Genomic DNA, 18,518 nt, shown 5'->3' with positions numbered 1-18,518 from the left:
ATTCAGCTGTTACTAGTGAGGAAGTCTTGCGCTTTTTACAGGAGTGCGTCTCCAGGTAAAATAACTGGAGATTCTGCCTTTTGAAAGGGAAGAGTAAGAAATATAGCTGTAGCGTCTGGTATATTTTATGAAATACAAAAGTCTGTTGAAGCATGAAATATTGAGGGAGAAAATGTGAATTTCTGTGCTCCCGCAGTGTATTGAGTCATTGTGTTTATTAGACCCACTTGTTAATAGGAAGGGAGGAGAAGCATAGCAAGGGTGAAACATTCTCACAAGAAACACAAAATAGACACATTTTTTGTTGAAAACTAGGATTGGTAGAGCTTTTATGACAAATGGGGTGTTCCTGTGATTTGCTAAGGAGCTTTCTTGTGTGGGGGCAGTTTTCTGCTGCTCATTTCCTTTGCACCATCTAGTGGGAAGGTTTTGAGGTGACACCCGTTGTTGAGATCCTGTCTTGCATTGTAAGATTGACGAGTTTAGTGTCAGGCTAGTTCTCTGCTGTACCCCAAAATCATCCTTTGCATCAGTCTCTTATTGCTACCTCCCTTCCTATTTCTTTTCCTACCTTTTTTTTTTTTAGCATTAAACCAAATTAGAAAAATGCCTGGTTTAGGAATAAACAGTTTCTTTGAAAAATCTCAGCTAGCTGTGCATATGTCCGTTAATCCAGAGGTAACTTTACAAGGTCTGTGATTTGAATACAGCCTTCTCTTTTACTACCTCATATAAATAAATAAGCATCAAGCATGATTTTTCACATACCACTATTTAAAATAAGGTAGGTATCCATGGGGAAAATTTCTGTTGCAGAAGTTCAAAATGGGGTTAGAAGTTTGTGATACCATAGGTGAAATCTTGTGGTTTATGTGTGTGTTCTGTTTGCCAGTATGTTCATACGTGAAAAATTGTTACATTTTAATCTAGAATAAAAGTGTGCACTTTCCTCTGAGAAGCAAGTACAACAGGCTGACCAAAGTGGCTCGTTTCTTGCAAGAAAATCCTTCTTGTTTACTGTGTAATATATTGCACCATTACCTTCTTCAAGCAAATTACTCCATTATTGAGGATGCCACCATGGTGAGTTACCCTGTAAAAATGGACGTAACTCAGTGTGTTAGTTTCAAATGTACAAATTCTAATGTCTTAAATTAGGTAACTGTTTAAGGGAAGTTAACAAACAAGAAAATATAACCCAAACTGATATATATCCTTAAATTGATAAGTAGATATGGCTTCTCTCACTTCATTTGCTTTCATACCTGCTGTTTTTTGTTGTGGCCTCTGTATACGCATGATTTTTATCGAGCTATTTTATTAGTAAATACATGAGAAATCATAAACCAAAAAGATGTGCTTTAAAAATTGTTAATGGCCTTTTTATCAGACTCCATTTTTCTTAAAGATAACAGCGAAGTAGTAAAAACTTGCATCTGTAGTTTTAAAATTGAATAAATCTCAATTATTAAGGCAAGTGCATGCACCGATTAGCTTATTCCAAATTCTCTCCTTCAGAACTAGTTTTCATGTCTTTTAGAAATACTTGGATAAAGCAGACAGTTTAAGAAAAGAGCAAGAATTGTAGAAACTCTAAGGCTTAAGAATCTAATCTTTTTTCTTGGTGGCTTTAGAATGTAAATGGTCTGGATTGTAGTGGTAAATAATTGTTTGAACAAACATTAGGCATAAGGAGGAGTGTTTGCTCCTGATCTTGTGTTATTTTCATAATCCAATTTCACAGCTGTCAGATTTAAACACTACGTTTTTCAACGTATTCAGCTGCGAGCCCAGTGATCAGAAATAGCACAATTTGTGGCTTAAATAGCACTGTTTGATTTGTGCTCAAAATAAGAAGCTTTCTTTTTTTTTTCTTTAGCACAATTTGTAATCAAAACAATCCCTAGTTTTTGCCTCAAATTTATGTTTTCAAATACTGGTTACCAACAATGGAAAAAACCTCATCTTTGTAATTTCAGTTCTATTTCTACAGTCAGTCTAGTGCTGTTGTGAATTTTAGTCCATAGTTCAGAGCCTTATAATTACTTCAAGTACTTTTAGTTTCATATTTAATAAACCTGTTTCCTGTTGTTTATTTTTGGCCCCTTAGGCTAGATCCTCAGGCGATGTAAATGAATGTATTTACTGTGTTCAATGAAGCTGTAATTTTTATCTCTTAGCACTATGGCTGCTTGTATCTGAATGGACATTATGTGGTGCCAGCATGTTTCTGTCATAAGCCTCTTGAGCACAAAGATTTAAGGGAGTTCCGACTTTTTTTTTCTCCCAGTTTACTTTTAAATGCTGCTATGCATTTAATTTTTGTTTTTCTTTTTTTTAAGAGTGATGGCCTTCCTGCCTTAGTAACCTTAAAGAAAGGTCTAGTTGCCTTAGCAAGGCAGTGGATGAAGTTCATTGTGGTGACCCCAGCTTTTAAAGGAGTCAGCTTACACAGACCAGCTCAGCCAGTGAAATTGCAAACAAACGCCTGCCACGAGCATGAGGATGGACTTGGATTAGACAACGGAGGGGGTCTTCAGAGTGACACAAGCGCTGACGGAGCAGAGTTTGAGTTTGATGCAGGTATTTTTGTGGTGTTCTGTCTCCGTGAAAGTTCATAGGGACAAGTACCTCCTCTCATAGCATTTGTATCTTCTTTAGTTTTAACGCTTGAATACATTATAGTCATCTTTTTTAGAATCGTCTTCATTTTGAAGCAGCTGCTGATAATCCTAATTATAGTATTATAATAATTCTTACTTGTTTGGGGAAAAACAAAGCAGGAGACTTCTCTTTCTTCACATGCTTTGTCTTGTTATTTACTGCACAAAATATGTCAACTTAATTATTTGCTAGCTTGCAATTAGGATTTTGTTGTGCAGTTTATGACCTTAGTTAAGAATTGTAACATGCAATTCTATGAATTCCCCCAGGTATAGCTTCAAACCTACCTTCTTATTTGTTCTTTGTGAAGACATATTTTCATAAAAAAATTTTTCCCTCATTTTTACTACTTCATATGTGGTAGATTTCTGTTGCTAGCTTATAAGTTTGCCAATGTAACATAAGCTACTGATTTAGCTTTGTATTTGGTATAGAGCTGACTTAAGTAAGAACGACAGAAAGGAAGGGCATAAATAAATACATGTTGTTGCAGCACTCCTATTTGCTGTCTTGAATTGACTTGTTTTTTTGTTTGTAGCACCTATATACAGTGTTACTGTTCTCAGAAATACAATGTTTGTTTTTCTTTTCTCCAGTAAGAATTATGTAACATTGAGGAAAAAATAATTTAAAAAAATCAGGAGGAGAATCTGCTTTTGTTAGAAGCCAGGCAGCAGTTATCAGCTTAAAGACAGCAAAACTGAAGATGTTTGTGTATGAAACTTGTATGTAATCATAAAATATGATGGAAATTTTTGTCTCTTCCTCTAAAATATCTGCTTTGGTTGAGCAGAAACAGACTATTAGAACAGTGAAATATTTTATTTTTTTTGCCCTGTGTATATTCTTCTATTTTTTCACTGAGAATTTTGGAAGTGGCAACTTTGCTGCCTTGTATAGATTTACTTATAGATGGAATTGATGCAAATGTAAGCATCTTAATTGAAAAAAAGATCATCTGTGCCAGAGTCAGCAAAATAAAGTGAAATTCGGCAACTTCCTTTTGATGTGTAGCACAGAGCAACAGTTGTATCACATTAGAAGGACAAAAAGATTTGTTCTTGGATTATGAAACAAAATCCAGTAGGGCTATATCTGAGGTTTTCTTATTCGTCTTAAAATTCCCTTGAATTCCCTAGACAGCTGTGTGTAGGTGTGTGTCAGAATTTGGAAGTTCATGACTGCTTGTAAATAAATGTACCTAATAATAGATAATCTTGTTTGCTCACATATATATAAATGAGAAAAATTATTTGCTTGGTTCCAGCTACTGTCAGTGAGCATACCATGCTCCTAGAAGGAACAGCTAATCGCCCTCCACCTGCTGGTGGCTCTTCTGGGCCTGTAACTGGTGCTGAGATCATGAGAAAATTATCCAAGACTCACACACACAGTGATTCTGTTCTGAAAATAAAGGTAAGTTTTTGGTGCCATGCATGAGGGGAAACTGGTTTGTAGCTGGCCTGTTTAGAAGCAATTCTGTAGGCTGCAGATGAATACATGCTTGTCTAAAAAGTAACTATAACTACCTATAATTGTAACACATGGGAAGTATACTCCTTAACTTATAAAAGCAGTGCTCTATCAATTGGCCTCTATTCTACATCTGTTTATTGTTTTTCTTGCCAATTAACTTCAGAGCCATGCTTAAAAACAATATATATGTGCATCATTTAAGGAAGTACATTAACTTTTCTGGCTCTTTATTTATGGAAGCAGAAATGAGAATTTAACTATCCTTATACAAAATTGACAAAACTCTCCAGTAACTTGTATTAAAATTAGTGTGGGTTTTTTTATTCCACAAGTTGTTCAGAAAAACTGCAAGATTTTATTTTTATCTCTACTTTCTGAACAGAAGGAATCTGTGAATGTTTGTGGTTTTGTGGGGGTTTGTTTTGGTTTTGTGTGTTGGCTTTGGGGTTTTTTGTTTGGGTTTTTTTTCTTTTGTCCCATAACTGGACACAATACTCCCAAGTGTGGCCTCACCAGTGCTGAGTAAGGGGGTAGGATCACCTCCCTTGACGTGATGGCCACTTACTGCCTAATGCAGCCCAGGCTGGACAGCCCAGCAAGGGCACATTCCTGCCTTACATTCAACTTGGTGTCCACCAGGACCCCCAGGTCCTTTTTTGCAAAGCTGTTTTGCAGCTGGTCAGACCCCAGCATATACTGGTGCATTTGTCCCTTCTAGCAGATAGTCGCCTGCTACTGTCACTGTTCCCCCCTGGTGGTCTTGTGTGGTTTAGGGTTAAGTGGCCCAGGTGCTTTGCTTGAAAGCACATCTAGCTCTTCCTCAGTTTTGAGGGCAGAGAACCTGTTTCATAGTTTTAAGTCTTCAGGTGGACCAGGAGCCTTCCTCTTGGTGCCAGAAGACCCCAGCTTCTGTTCTTCACCTTCCCTAGAGGCTGCACTTACCTTTATACTAGGGATGGAAGGGATTTGGTCTTCAGACGAAGACCAAATACAAATGAGGCTTCCATCCAGTGGTATGCACTATTCCTTCTGCAAACTTGTTTTAGGTGAATTCTGCAGTTCCATTTGTTCCTTGTTTGGCTTTTTAAACTGTTTTTACACATAAAATTATTTTAATACTTGAGAACGCAATAGCACCTTTATGCACAATACCTGTATAGCATATAACCTGCCCCAAATGCAGTGCTACTTGTCCAAAAGTTTGCAGGATTGAGAATTTTATAGTTACTGTGTTCTGATCTCAGATCAAATGTAGCTTCCTTTTTACACGTAAAATTCATTACTTCATTAGTGTCTTTGTTTTCTCCACAAGGGTATCCATCCGTATCATTCCTTAAGTTACACTAGCGGAGATACAGCTACAGATTCACCAGTGCACGTTGGCCGTTCTGGAACAGCAGTCAAAGAAAGTCCAAGAAAAGAGAGTCTGCTCAGCTACCTTACTGGGAGCTTTCCTAGCCTGCATAATCTTTTGGAAGGGACTCCTCAAAGAAGTACAACTGCAGTTAAAAGTAGTTCTTTAACAAGAACAGGTATGATGTAGCATAAGTAAGCTAAAGGGAGAGGAAGGGAGGATTGATTTTATTTTAATGATTTAGAAAAGGTACTATATTTTCACTAGGAGTTACCATTTCTGTTTAAGATCCCCCCTCCTTCCCCCCAAATAAGAATCATAATTTTTAATATTAGTTCCTAGACATCACCATACCATTTTCTAGAAGCAAACAGTGAGGACATCACTGAAAGAAATGACAGCTAACAAAATAAATAAAATATTTTCCTTTTACTTAACCTTACTACTTGTTGAGCATAATACATAATTAATTGAGTCTTTTTGAATGAATAAGGAAATGAAGTGATGATTTTGTATTTGTCATTTTTTCTTGACCACACAAAAAAAGTGGACTAAAACTAATGTTCCAGTAACTTTGTTCGTGTATAATAACTTGTGGATTTTTAATAATGGTCTGCAGAAAAAATGTGTTTTGTAGAAGTTTGTATATAGAATTTCAATGTATGTAGAAATAGGTACACTGAAATTTTTATGTTCCATATTATTGTTGGGAGTGCATTGTTATAATTTATCTAAAGAAAAACAAATAAGTCTGATACAGCATTTTCTCTGAAACCTGTCTCCTTTGCTGTCAGGGAATGAAATATTCAGGAAAAAAGGTATTTTGGTTTCTTAATGACTTCTTTCCTCTAATGGTAGAGATGAACAAATGCAAAGACACTTGTAGTGCAACATCCATTAGCGTCATAGTGTAACTTTTGTGGTAGCACCTGTAGTGCTGCTTGACACATAATTTACTGGAATAAACCCTGAGGATTAGGCTTATTTTAATAGTGAATAGATATTGTCAGTAAAACTATGCTGCTTTCCTGGTTTTTGCTGACTTTGAAACAACAAATGCTAAAGCTTCGGATTTATCTGTATAGGAAATACTGTGGCCACGGACATGTTATCTGAACATCCTTTGCTGTCTGAACCATCTTCTGTGAGTTTCTATAACTGGATGTCAAATGCTGTGGGCAACAGAGGAAGTGTAGTACAAGAAAGTCCAGCCACCAAATCTGGACACAATAGTCTTCCAACAGGTATTGCTAATTACAGCTGAATTTGAGATGATTTGGGGTTGGCTGTTCCAATGTGTTAACCACCTTCTTTCTGAAAGTAATTGAGCAAGTGACTTAAGTTCAACAGATGTAAATACTACTTGTGGGACTTCTCAGGAAACCAGAAAATGAACAAATGTGATTAAGCAAAACAGTTGTTTTCATTTCCCTCACCCTGCCTCGAAAAATTTAGCTTTTTCTTACATTTGGAACTGTAAATGTAGCTTCTGAAGCCATGTGTAGCTGCAAAAAGCTAAGCCATAGAATCATCCTTAGTTGCAGAGTTCCTTGGATTTCGTTAGTTACTTTTAATGGAATTTGCATATGCTGTTTTTGTAATGAAAATGTTGTGCATTGGAATCCTTGCTCTTTCTCAGTTCAATTTTGAGACTAAACATAAACATCTATTATGAGAGTAATGTTATTCAGGGATGGGAAGTGGTCAGTTGGTGTAAGGAAATGGAGAAAAGAAAATACACATTACTGTAAGTCTTAAGGGTATTAAAGAAACAGATATGTAACAACTTATTGCAGCTTATTTATTATTTTTAGTAAGCCTGTCATCATTCATAATCCCCAAATGTGTGCGTATCTTTAATTTTCACTAACTAAATTTGAATATTTCTTCTATTAAGAGTTTTTCAACCATAATGTATTAATCTTAGCAATAATAAGTTGTTTTAATTTGTTTTTAATATTGAACAAATAGTCTGATCCTACAAAACATCTTTGTGCTTATCTGGGGTGGCTCCTCTGTAAACTGGAATGTGTTTCTCTGCGAAAAGAATCATAGGGCAGAAGTATAGCTTTCAATTTTTTTTTTTTTTCATAAAAGCTCTGTTTTTTCCTGCTGAAACGGTAACAGTTTGTTCACAAGCTCATGTTCCTGAAATTAGACTTAGTGATTTTAACTCGGATACAGATTTATCCAAACCATTTTTCTGTGGAGGTGTGAAGTCATGGCTATCTGATAAGTGCTGTAAGCTTGAGTTTTGAAGAATCAGGATTAATTTACATTGGCAGAGCAACTCTGTCTCATGGAGGTTGAGTCCAGTCCAGCTCAAGATGCAGGCGATTCAGCATCGCTCTGCCCTCGTGCTGCAAGTCGGATTGTTTGCGAGTAGAGCAACCGCAGGGCAGTGGCTGCCCGTAGTCATTTGTATGAAGAGCATATTTGGCTAGAGACTAATCTATAGAGATCTAATTAGTGGATCTTGCACTGGGACTAAGGAAGCCCAGAAGGTTATAGCACATTGAAAGCTAAAGTAAGTATCTGCAACTGTGGATAGTCTTTCTCTTTGTTGATGGTATAGGCTACTCAGCCTATAAACTATTTCACTTCAGGCAGGAGTTAAGTACCCTATAGAATGTAGTACAGACAAAAGGCATTGGGAAGGAGGACAAAAAGAACGAAATATTTTTATGCTTTACAAATACGAATTGGACTATCTCTGTTACCTGTTTCAGCAATATCAGACTGTTTCTTTATCCTGAATCACTTTTGTGAGGTTATAGACCTGACTAGGACTCTGACTTTCTATGTGTATGGCATGTGATTCAGCAAGGTTAATTATATAGAAACAATAGAATTCATGGTGTTAAAATTTGCTGTGGTGTTTGTGTTCCATGGGTATTTATTTTTCAGGTGTGGCACCCAATCTTCCTACTATACCCTCTGCTTCAGACTTCAACACAGTTTTGTCTAGTGACCAGAACACCCTGGATGGCACACACTCGCAGCACAGCACCAGTCAGGATGACATTGCAGGTGTAGAAGAGGGTAACCAGGGGTTTCCTGCTGTCCAGCTAGCAGATGCACAGGTAGGGGTGGTTTGCTGATGTATTTTGGAGTTTTGTAGGGAAAAACTAGTTATTACTTTAAAAACAAAATAATCTTACAACAATGAAAATGTTATCCTGTTTTTGTACGTTTCTTATGCATTCTTGTGCAAAGACGAAAGGCTCAAGAAATCTCTGACGTGTCCCATAACAAACTTTATCAATGGTGATTAATAGAGCATTGCTTTATAACTTGAAAGAACATATTGGAGGATTTATGAGAGTAACCTTAGTTCCCCAGAGTATTTTTTACTGAGGGGAACATGCAGAAACCTTGCTCCCATGGCTAAGCATTCAGTGCTAGCTTGCTGTGTAGTCAATCTTTTTACTCAAAAGTCCATAAATCTTTTCCTTTTTATCCCCCTTCTTTCTGTTTCACAGCACTGTCAATAAAACTCAAAAATGTTGTCGCTGACATAGTAAATATTGTAGATCAACAAATGATGGAACAAGAATATAGGAATAATTTAAACAGTAAGAAGTAAATCAGTGCATTTTGTTTTGTAGGTTGTTTTCAAACCTCTTCTAAGTTACACGGGAATTCAGTCTCAGGATGCAATGCCACTCTGCTACAGAATGTACTTTGGAGAGTACCTTTCATTCTCAGGAACTTTGGACTGTCTAAGAGCAGATATTGTTGATTCAGATACAGCAAAGGAAAGAAAAAGCAAGCGAGCTCGAAGGTATGTTGTGAGGTATTTGAAAAGATGTATATTGGTTAAAGAACAGAAATCAGATTTTTCATGTGAAGACACAGAATTCCAAAACACTTCCACTGAATAAGGAGCAGTCGTTTATTCTTTTAACCTTACCTGTTTTGTCGTCTTGTTAGAATATTTTTTTTAAATTTTCCTGTGAAATGGTTTTGAAATTTTAAGTATTTGTATCTGAGCTACTTTTGAAAATTGGAGATTGGTGAAGGGAGAGCTGGTGGGAATAATAGTGGGGGGAATTTGAGATGCTCTTAAATGCTGTTTTTGTAATCAGTTCTGTAAAGGAGGTTGTTACTTGGCTGTAAGTGCTGAATCTTCCCCCCTCCCCGCTGCTGATTTTTGGGCAAAGCTTTAGGTTATGATGGAAAGATTGCATGCCAAACAAAGTTTACATAGAACTGAATGATTACTATGTTAGTAGCATGCAATATGAAAGTACAAAAGTTCATTTTTGATATTTAGAACTACAGTAAGAAGATTATATCCTACGGAAAATGAAAGGTTGGATGCAGTAAATTAGATGTACCGCTGTGTAAAAAGTATTTGACTCCCATAAAAAGAAACAAAGTAGTAACTTGTACCTTTTCTTTCCTTAGGCAAGGAGCTGTCAATCTTCCTCCTCTTGAATTCAAACCAGCTTTGATGTTAGAAACTTTCAGTATTAGTGCCGTTGTAATGGAGAAATCCATGTGCACACCTCATAACTCCACCAGTGCCCTTTCTTTTCATGACTTGAACAAACGCTATTATAATACTTTTCACTGTAATTTTACAATTTCTTGCCAGTCCATAAGCCAGCACGTAGATATGGCACTGGTTCGTCTCATCCATCAGTTCAGTACAATGATTGATGATATCAAAGCCACACAGACGGACATCAAACTTAGCAGATACACAGCTGGATCAGCCTCTCCGACACCTACTTTTAAAACCCGCAAACACAGAGACTTCCGCTCTTCTGATTTCAGCCGAAGCTCTCGAGGAAGTCTTAATGGAGGTAACAGAGTGAACAACACCAAGAACAAACGAACAAACAATGAGAACAATAAAAAAGAGTCTCGAAACAAGAATTCCTTGGGGAGGTCAGAAAGAAGAACTTCTAAAGTGTCCAGGAAGGGTTCAAAAGATGTAGTTGACCACGTGACTATTCATATGGATGACTCTGACTCTATTACCGTGTCTGAACAGAGTGAACCTTCTGCTGAGTGCTGGCAAAATATGTATAAACTATTGAACTTCTATTCACTCATTTCTGATCCAACTGGGATTTTAGAAAAGTCTTCTGAAACTTTCGGGACAACAGGTAAACTCGTTCATGAATCCAAATAATTGAGAGTGTGTGCTTTTGCTCAAGTGTATTCTTCTAAAGCTTCATCATAAGGCGGTTTTTGAAAGTTGCCCACCTCATATAACTTGGATCAGAAGGGCAAGTAATGAGGATTGGGGGGGAGCTTGTAATTAGTTCACCAAAATGGTGCACAAAAGAAAAAAATCTGTGAAAATATGTAAGCACATAAATAAGTGATCCTGAAGGAGACTCTTTCTGCCCTGGGAATGACTGAGTAAAAAAATAATCTGTGAACCTAGCTTTGAGAGAAGAAAAGGTGAAATACTGATTTTTGGTAAAGTCCAGCAAAGATTATGGGTGTTTGGGCCACAATTTCACCCAAAACTTTGAGATCTGGGGTGATCATTGCTCTCTATTTCCAATGTATTTTAGCACAGCAGAGTAAATTTGAGAGCTGACTTAGCATCATTCTTTTTGTTGGTGAACTTAGGTTGCTGTAACTATACAGGGGATGGTATAGTTACTAGTTAGGTATATTTTCTTTGGACTTTTTTAAACTAAAGAATGAAAAACTAAGTGTCAAATGAGAGCTGCTGTTAAACAGTATCTTTAATGCACGGAATATCGTATCCACACCTCTGATATCTGCACAATATGTAAATTTTCTTACTTTTTTTTATGCTCTGAGTGTTGAAAAGGAAAACTTGCTCATCCAGAACAAAATTATAAGAACCTTTGGCTGTGAAATTATCAAAAAAGAAACAGGACAATTGGAAACTATCAGAGCCTTTTTATTGTATAACAATAAAGTCACATAACGAGGAATATTTATGTAACATACATAAGAATATATCTATGAATAATAATGAAATCCCATCACTCGTTGTCTCATAGTGTCTTGGGTTTGGTTCAGTTGCATGTTATTAGAGTGGAATAAGCAAGACACGGATAATTTGCCTAAAGAGTTCACTGGATGTGCAAGATATGTGATCCTTGGTTTCAAATACAAATACAAATCAGATATGCTGTGGATTTCTTGCCAAGTATCCTTCAATAACTCCGTTGTATTTTTGTAGGTGTTCGAAGCCCAACCGAACCTGCTTGTAGGGTGGTGTTTGAGAACGAACAGGATAATGGCAGAGACATGCAGAGGAAGCGCAGCCTGGTGACTTCAGAGCCACAGCATGTAACTCTCATAGTCTTTGGCATAGGCATGGTGAACCGAACCCACCTGGAGGCAGACATTGGCGGTCTAACGATGGAATCTGAACTGAAGAGAATCCATGGCAGTTTCACCCTGAAAGAAAAAATGAAAGGTGAGATAAGCTCAAAAGTACTCTGTAATTAAATTCAATGGCAGCTTTACACGTTCATGTGTGTGCACATACCTTACCAATGTGTATGTATGTGCATGTGTAATATGTTTTGTTTGTAAATAGGTGTCTGTGTGTGGACAATATAATAACATTCAACAAGTTCTTTTAAAAACTATTACTAAGATGCTGAAGGATTTTAAAAAGATGCATGATTTTAAAAAAATGCCGTGAAGGAAATTCTTTTAGAAGATAGTCACTCCTTTCATTTTCAAAAGCTTTCTCACTCCTTTCATTTTCAAAAGCTTTCTTCTTGTCACAATTTATATTTGATATTACTTAATATGACTACTAAAACTAATTTTTCAATTATTTTTGTGTTACTATATTTTTGAAAGCAGTAGGCGTATCTGGAAGTATTTTACTGAATGAAATGCTGTCAAGTATCTTTTTTTCTTAAAGATGTACTACATCAAAAGATGACTGAGACATGTGCCACTGCTCACATAGGAGGTGTCAACATCGTCCTGCTGGAGGGCATTACCCCAAATATCCAGTAAGTATGAAGCCTGACAATTTAAAGTTGTTCAAGGACATAGAAGTGGTATCAGTTGCGTGACAGTAAAGGTATGTAGCTTAATATGGAGAAAGCATTGATGATACGTCTTTAGGTAGAATCCATGAAGTTGTAGAGTTTGGTGGCAATCACGCAGCTGTTGCAGAACTGGCTCGAGTTTGACTTGTAAAGCTAATTGCATGTGCCCGCGGACAGGAGGCGTTTCTATGAAAGGCATGTCTGAGTAAGCTGAGAAGGAATACGGCGAAAGTATTAGTAGGTTTCAGTCTAGGGCACCCCATCGCACAAGTCTTACACATAGTTACATGAATATTCCTGTTCCTTTCTATTTCTAGTAAAAGATATTAGTAAGTTCAGAACTAATTGTAGGATCACGGTGTAAATGGGTAAGTGACCTGACTGAAAAATCAGTGGGTGACAGGTTCTCTTGTAAAAAGTAATTAAATTTCATGTAATCAGAACTTTTTGCACTGATTTTATTCCATGTGCTGTATGCATAGAAACTTTATCACATAGTGTGTATTGTTTCTCTTAAGCTTCTAAGTGCTTTTTGAAGTTTATAGGTTCCACAAAACCATACAGAATTTCAGGGAGCATTTAACCTACTATGCTGATTATTCCCATTTAAGAGCTATATTGTTTCTTTAATAGATATCTTTTTTAACTCCCATGATGCATGATTCTTTGTGTTATTTTTACAGTTCTAATATCCATTCTTCACCTTTTATATAATTGACACAACTTGACAGGGGCAGGGGGGAGAATCACTTTTTGTGCATGAACATCTTGAATCACTTGCTCAGCATCCACATTGTTTTTATTTTTTGCCAGGTTCACAAACTCAAAAAGGGCATGCATTATTTTTTTTGTTTCTAGCTGAACTTCTTTCTGTTTGAGTTGCAAAACAACAGTTGAACTACAACTCCTTGTAACGTAGATCACCATCACGCAGTTTGAGTCTTAGCTGGGTAACCCTCAGTATGTGATCCGGGTTTAGAATATTGATGTTGTAGAAAAGGGGCTAAATAATGTGCCTTGAGTCTCTCTCTTCTTTTAATTCCCATTTAGTTTGGAAGATGCCATATAGAACTTAAGACATGTAGCATTTTATTAATGTCCCCGGCTAAATTGCTTCTGATATGTGTGTTTCAGAGGGATAAATAAAAGTTCTAATCTGACAGCTATGTAGGGTTTCTGAAAGCGACTGAGGTACTTCATGACTGTTTTGCATCATAATCTTACTGAGCTTCCATATAGGGAGGGTACAAAAGGAAAGGGGGGAAAGAAATCTTTAACAACAGCAAACAAACCCTAACAAAACCAAAACCTTCAACTTGGTAAATTTGAAAGTAATTGTCATATTGTGGGTTACAAGTAATTAACTGACTAATTTTGCATGAATGTTTATTCTTTATTTGCTTTGTTTTTGTTTTTCTTGCTTTCTCTTCAATCTTCATCTGTAGACTGGAGGATTTTCCTACATCTCCTACAAGCACAGCCAAACAAGAGTTTCTGTATGTGATATTATTATGTTTAATAGCCTTGCAATTAACTTTGTGTTGTGTAGCTAATGGCTGCATTCCTGCTGTGTGTGATTGTGTAGGCAGATGTTGCTTGAATACATTTTAGTTTAACATCTAATATTACATAGATAAGCTTTTAATGTAGCCTGCTAAATATGTCCCGAAAAACCCTTTGTAAACATTAATAGTCTAGCTTTAGGGGCAGATATTACACTATATTGTCATTACTGTAATGCTAGAATGGTTTCACTGACTGTTTAAGTTCTTCTATGCTTATTTTAGTGAGATGAAATAATGCTGATAAATGTAAAGGAACAGACAGGCTAGATTTGCTTTGAACTTGGTGAGGCACTTCTGTGCTTGGAGTAGTAGTACCTGTTGTGATTTCAGCATGAATAGGACCATTCCTCTTGTCTTTATTTACCAGGCATGCTGACCAGGTTATGCTAACACAAAATGTTTTCCTTAAAACTATGCCTCTGCATCTACTGCTAATGAAGGTGACCCTCTTCATCTCCCCCAGATCCATATGTGCGAATGTAGGTCTTTTCTCTCACAAAAGATGCAAAGTTTTCTTTATAGTTGCTTTCTTACTTCCTGATGCTAAAGTCCAGAGGGTCTCTCTGGACTAGTGATCAAGGTGGGAAATGATACACTGGTAACCTAGAAGCCCTATTACGCAATGACCCTGCAGTACTCTGAGAAGAAAAGTTATGTAGCCAAAAATTGTGAGGCTCTTATTTCTTTTCCCCTTTCTCTTTTTCCCTCTCTCTTTTCCCCTCTCTTTTTTTCTTTTTTTTCTCTCTTCCCCAAAGCAGTATTCTGAGCATGGGTTTCTTTTGCTGCTTTAGACCACCAGTGCATATCTTTTAGAAGGACTTAGTATAACTGTTGTTTGTTACAGCATTTGTGTATGTTCAGTGTTGTGACAATACAGGATTAACTTTAAAATGTCCTTATAGATGGTAACTCTGGAAGGAGAGGTGAAGGGCTGTAAAACTGCAAGTGATGTAAAAAAGATACTCAGTTTTTTGTTCCTTTTTGTCTGGTAGCAACATTAAACGAGCAAAAGAAAGTACTTTTTTGCATAGTGCATCACTGAACAGTCGAATTCATTGCCATATGATGTGGTCAACAAAAGTGTAAATGATTAAAAGGATTGGACAAATCCACGTAGGACAGGTCTGGTTGTGAGTCATGAGCACAATACAGCCTCTGGCTCAAAAAGTAAACCCCTCATGGCTGGAATTAAGGGAAGGATCACTTTATTTATGCCCCAAGTATCTGCTACTGCCTGAATTTTCATCTGACTCAGTGTGGTTGTTCCTGTGCATGTTACAGGCCTCCTGCTGATGTTTTTCCCCCACTTTTTCTAACGTTCCCAAAAATCTGTCAGGTTGAGTGGTGGCCTTGTAGCCAGTTCTGTAGTGGGACAAAGAGGTTTTTCACAAGTTTGTCTGGAGAGTGATTACTATGGAATTCAAGTGAGAACACAGAATTACTTCTGAATGCATTAGTGGTATATAACTTAAATATCGGTTAGTGATTTTAATAATACTCAACCAGATCTGTTATAGGCATATCACTGTAGGTAAGCAAACTGCAGATATATAATGTGCAGGGCTTATTCCAAATAAATGTATAGCTACATAGTTGTTCTGCATTTCATTCTGTCATGGAAGTAGGCTTTTTGTAGACCAGACAAGTGACAGTGAAATTCATTCATTGCATGAAATACAAAAATACCTTAGCAGAGAAGCACTGTTAATCTTGCTAAAATCTGATTCTCCTGCGACAGCTGTATTGGTGTAATTTTTTTCCATTAAGGAAGTGCTTAAAGTGGTAAGAATTCTTCCCATGTTCAGAATTGATTGTAAATTCAGTACAGACTTAAACTCCGACTACATTTACTTTCAACTTCTACACAAAGATTGGTTAAGACTAGACTGCCTGTCTGGTAGAGGTCAGGAAGAGATCTTGCAAATTCCCTTAAGCTGAGAGTTGTTCTTGTGATGCTTGAGTAGCTAATGTAGTATTTTGTGTTATAAATGGGGGAAAAAATGTATTCTTGGTTGGCTTCACAATAGTTGAGTCAGAATGGTACTAGGAAGAGAGTAGGAAATAAGCAAACATCAACAGAGAAATACTTGTCTTTGTTTCTTTTAAAGAGGTGGATTAAAATAATTCTGCCCTTTTCTTAAGTAATGTTTATTAGTATAATGTTTTTCTGGAAATACTTGTTAATTAAGATTTGTTGCCTCCTTCATATTTGTGTAAATTCTTCAAATATATTGAAATCGATTCTATTTGACAGTCTACCCTAAAATATTAACCCTTAAGTGCTTTAGGTTGCTAGTAGCTCTTGCGTAGCCATGAAAATCTGAAAATGTTTTTAGAGCTTCAGTAAATTAATCTGCTGTTGATAGGCCTGTGGTTGCATTACAGTGCTGTGTATTTCTTCATTATAAGCAGAAGGATGATATCTTGGGATGCTTTGGGCTAGCTGGTATTTTTAACATCAGAATAAGGAGCCTTGTGTTAGGGCTTCACAGAAGAAACATGACTTAGGGAGTAGAATTCATAGAATATTGTAGCTTTCACCACGAAACCAAACTGTCTATAGAACAGTTTAAATCATGGTACAAAAAGTATTTTAGTTATGCTCCTTAAAATCTAGTATTTGAAAAACTTTCACTGAATGTTGCAATTTTATAGAGTCTGTTTTTCAGACGTTTTAGCTAATGTACTGCATCTTCACAACTAAGTGTCTTTCTCTTCGAGGCTGTAATATTCTGTGCTGGCTATGTAATATACTTCTATTGGGTAACTCTCCAGTAATTGACCTTAGATGAGAAACATTAATGTGTTATGCTATGTATCTTTTTTTTAATAGGAACTCAGTGAATTCTGATATGCCAAATTTTCATTTTGACATCAAAAACTGTCAGCTTTGTGCAGTTGTATTTTTATCTTGGGTAACCATTGTGAACCTTATCATCCTTAACATTAAAATAAAGTTTAGACTTCATAATTTGCAATAGTATTTGTCAATTAAACATCAGTATTAATTCAAAACCCCGTCTATCACTTCCTCTGTATTTATTGCTAAGTGAGTATTTCCTCCATTGACCTTTTTGGATGCTAAAATAAGATTTTACTAAGTCTTCTTATGAAAAGGGTGATTGAAGATTATTCCTGAAAAGCAGTTGAAATGGAAGGCTCTTATTTGCATCCGTGTGTGAAAATTTGTCTGTGTATGTGCAGCCTAGTGTGTATAAACTCAAATGATCTTACATTATGCAAGAATAACAGTTCAACAAGTATTTTTGCAATTGCATGTCTTGTAGTTCTCTTAAATGTAGTGCAGTTGTTTGTGGCATGTAGTGCATCTGTGTGTGTAAAGTGAAAGAAAAAGGAATGTGTATGTAGTTTATAAACAAAATCACTTATATGAATGCTTTAAAATTCAGCTAACACTTAAAAACCCATTTTAACGTAAAACTGTAAGTTTTGAAAGACGTGTGAATAAATCCCATTTCCTTTTCTGTTAGAACTGTCGTGAAATGCAGTATTGCCAAATCCCAGGCCCTATATAGTGCCCAGAGAGGGTTGAAAACAAACAACGCTGCTGTGGTCAAAGTTGGAGCCATCAGCATCAACATTCCTCAGCACCCTGCCACACTGCACAGCATGATGGTGCGCAGTTCTCACCAGCTCTCCAAGCAGATTTCGGATCTCATCAGGCAACCGTCAACTGCGTAAGTGCTGCTTGCGTGACACTTCTGAATGCTACTGGTTGCTATCTGTTTATGGGCTACTTTGAACAGATGTGGGAGGGTCAGGCTAGTCATAGATCATGTTAGAATAACAAAAAGTATCTTCTGATCTTTGTCTTGGTAAATAGGCCCCAGCCTACCAAAGAAGATGTTCCAACTCCTTTGCCCTCTGAAAAGACTCCAACAAGTATTAATCAAACACCTGTTGAAACAAATGAATTTCCACAGCTGCCAGAAGGCTTAGAAAAGAAGCCTATAGTTCTTAAATTCAGTGCCATGATAGATGGTATAGCTATTGGAGCAGCGCTCTTGCCCTCTCTAAAGGCGGAATATAAGATGGGAAGAATGAGGAGTCATGGAATGACAGGTAACAGTTCCCTGAAACGTTAAAAACATTACGGCTTTTAGTTTGGCCTTGCTAGAAGCATCCAAGAGGACTTGCTATTTCTGTTGAGTTATAGCTACGGCTTTGAATCTGTTGCTGTCGACTTATTTTTTTGAATGTGGACTTCAATCACATGGGGCCATATAGAGAATTTACACTGTTATACACGATTGCTAGAGGCAGAATACAAGAGCGGATGAAGACATGTATTCATTCATATGGAGCTTCTTCCCAGAAGGCTTCCCTCTGATAAAATCAGTTTATGATCCTTGATGAATTGAAATCAGATTCGTAAGGCTACTTGAGAATACTCTTACAGGGCCTCAGTACAGATGAGGTGGTTTGTAT

At 36.8% G+C, this 18,518-nt stretch overlaps 1 protein-coding gene across 11 annotated transcripts in view; it reads left to right on the top strand.

The window, feature by feature from the left end:
- The window catches only part of BLTP1 (bridge-like lipid transfer protein family member 1), a 121,622-nt gene that overhangs the window by 62,610 nt on the left and 40,494 nt on the right, over positions 1-18,518 (top strand). For 9 of the 11 annotated variants that reach the window (XM_068404325.1, XM_068404322.1, XM_068404324.1 and 6 more), the window contains 13 exons: positions 931-1,083; positions 2,343-2,583; positions 3,932-4,080; positions 5,453-5,672; positions 6,580-6,738; positions 8,402-8,577; positions 9,103-9,278; positions 9,905-10,611; positions 11,673-11,912; positions 12,372-12,465; positions 13,950-14,000; positions 17,561-17,767; positions 17,914-18,152. In XM_068404325.1, coding sequence (XP_068260426.1) covers positions 931-1,083; positions 2,343-2,583; positions 3,932-4,080; positions 5,453-5,672; positions 6,580-6,738; positions 8,402-8,577; positions 9,103-9,278; positions 9,905-10,611; positions 11,673-11,912; positions 12,372-12,465; positions 13,950-14,000; positions 17,561-17,767; positions 17,914-18,152 — 2,812 coding nt within the window. The remainder of the gene's footprint in view (positions 1-930; positions 1,084-2,342; positions 2,584-3,931; positions 4,081-5,452; positions 5,673-6,579; positions 6,739-8,401; positions 8,578-9,102; positions 9,279-9,904; positions 10,612-11,672; positions 11,913-12,371; positions 12,466-13,949; positions 14,001-17,560; positions 17,768-17,913; positions 18,153-18,518) is intronic. The other 2 variants (XM_068404318.1, XM_068404319.1) reach the window with 2 other exon arrangements.

The sequence above is a fragment of the Nyctibius grandis genome, chromosome 6 (assembly GCF_013368605.1).
Source record: "Nyctibius grandis isolate bNycGra1 chromosome 6, bNycGra1.pri, whole genome shotgun sequence".
NCBI classification, from domain to species: Eukaryota; Metazoa; Chordata; class Aves; order Nyctibiiformes; family Nyctibiidae; genus Nyctibius; species Nyctibius grandis.
This window is presented reverse-complemented; position numbering and strand designations above follow the sequence as displayed.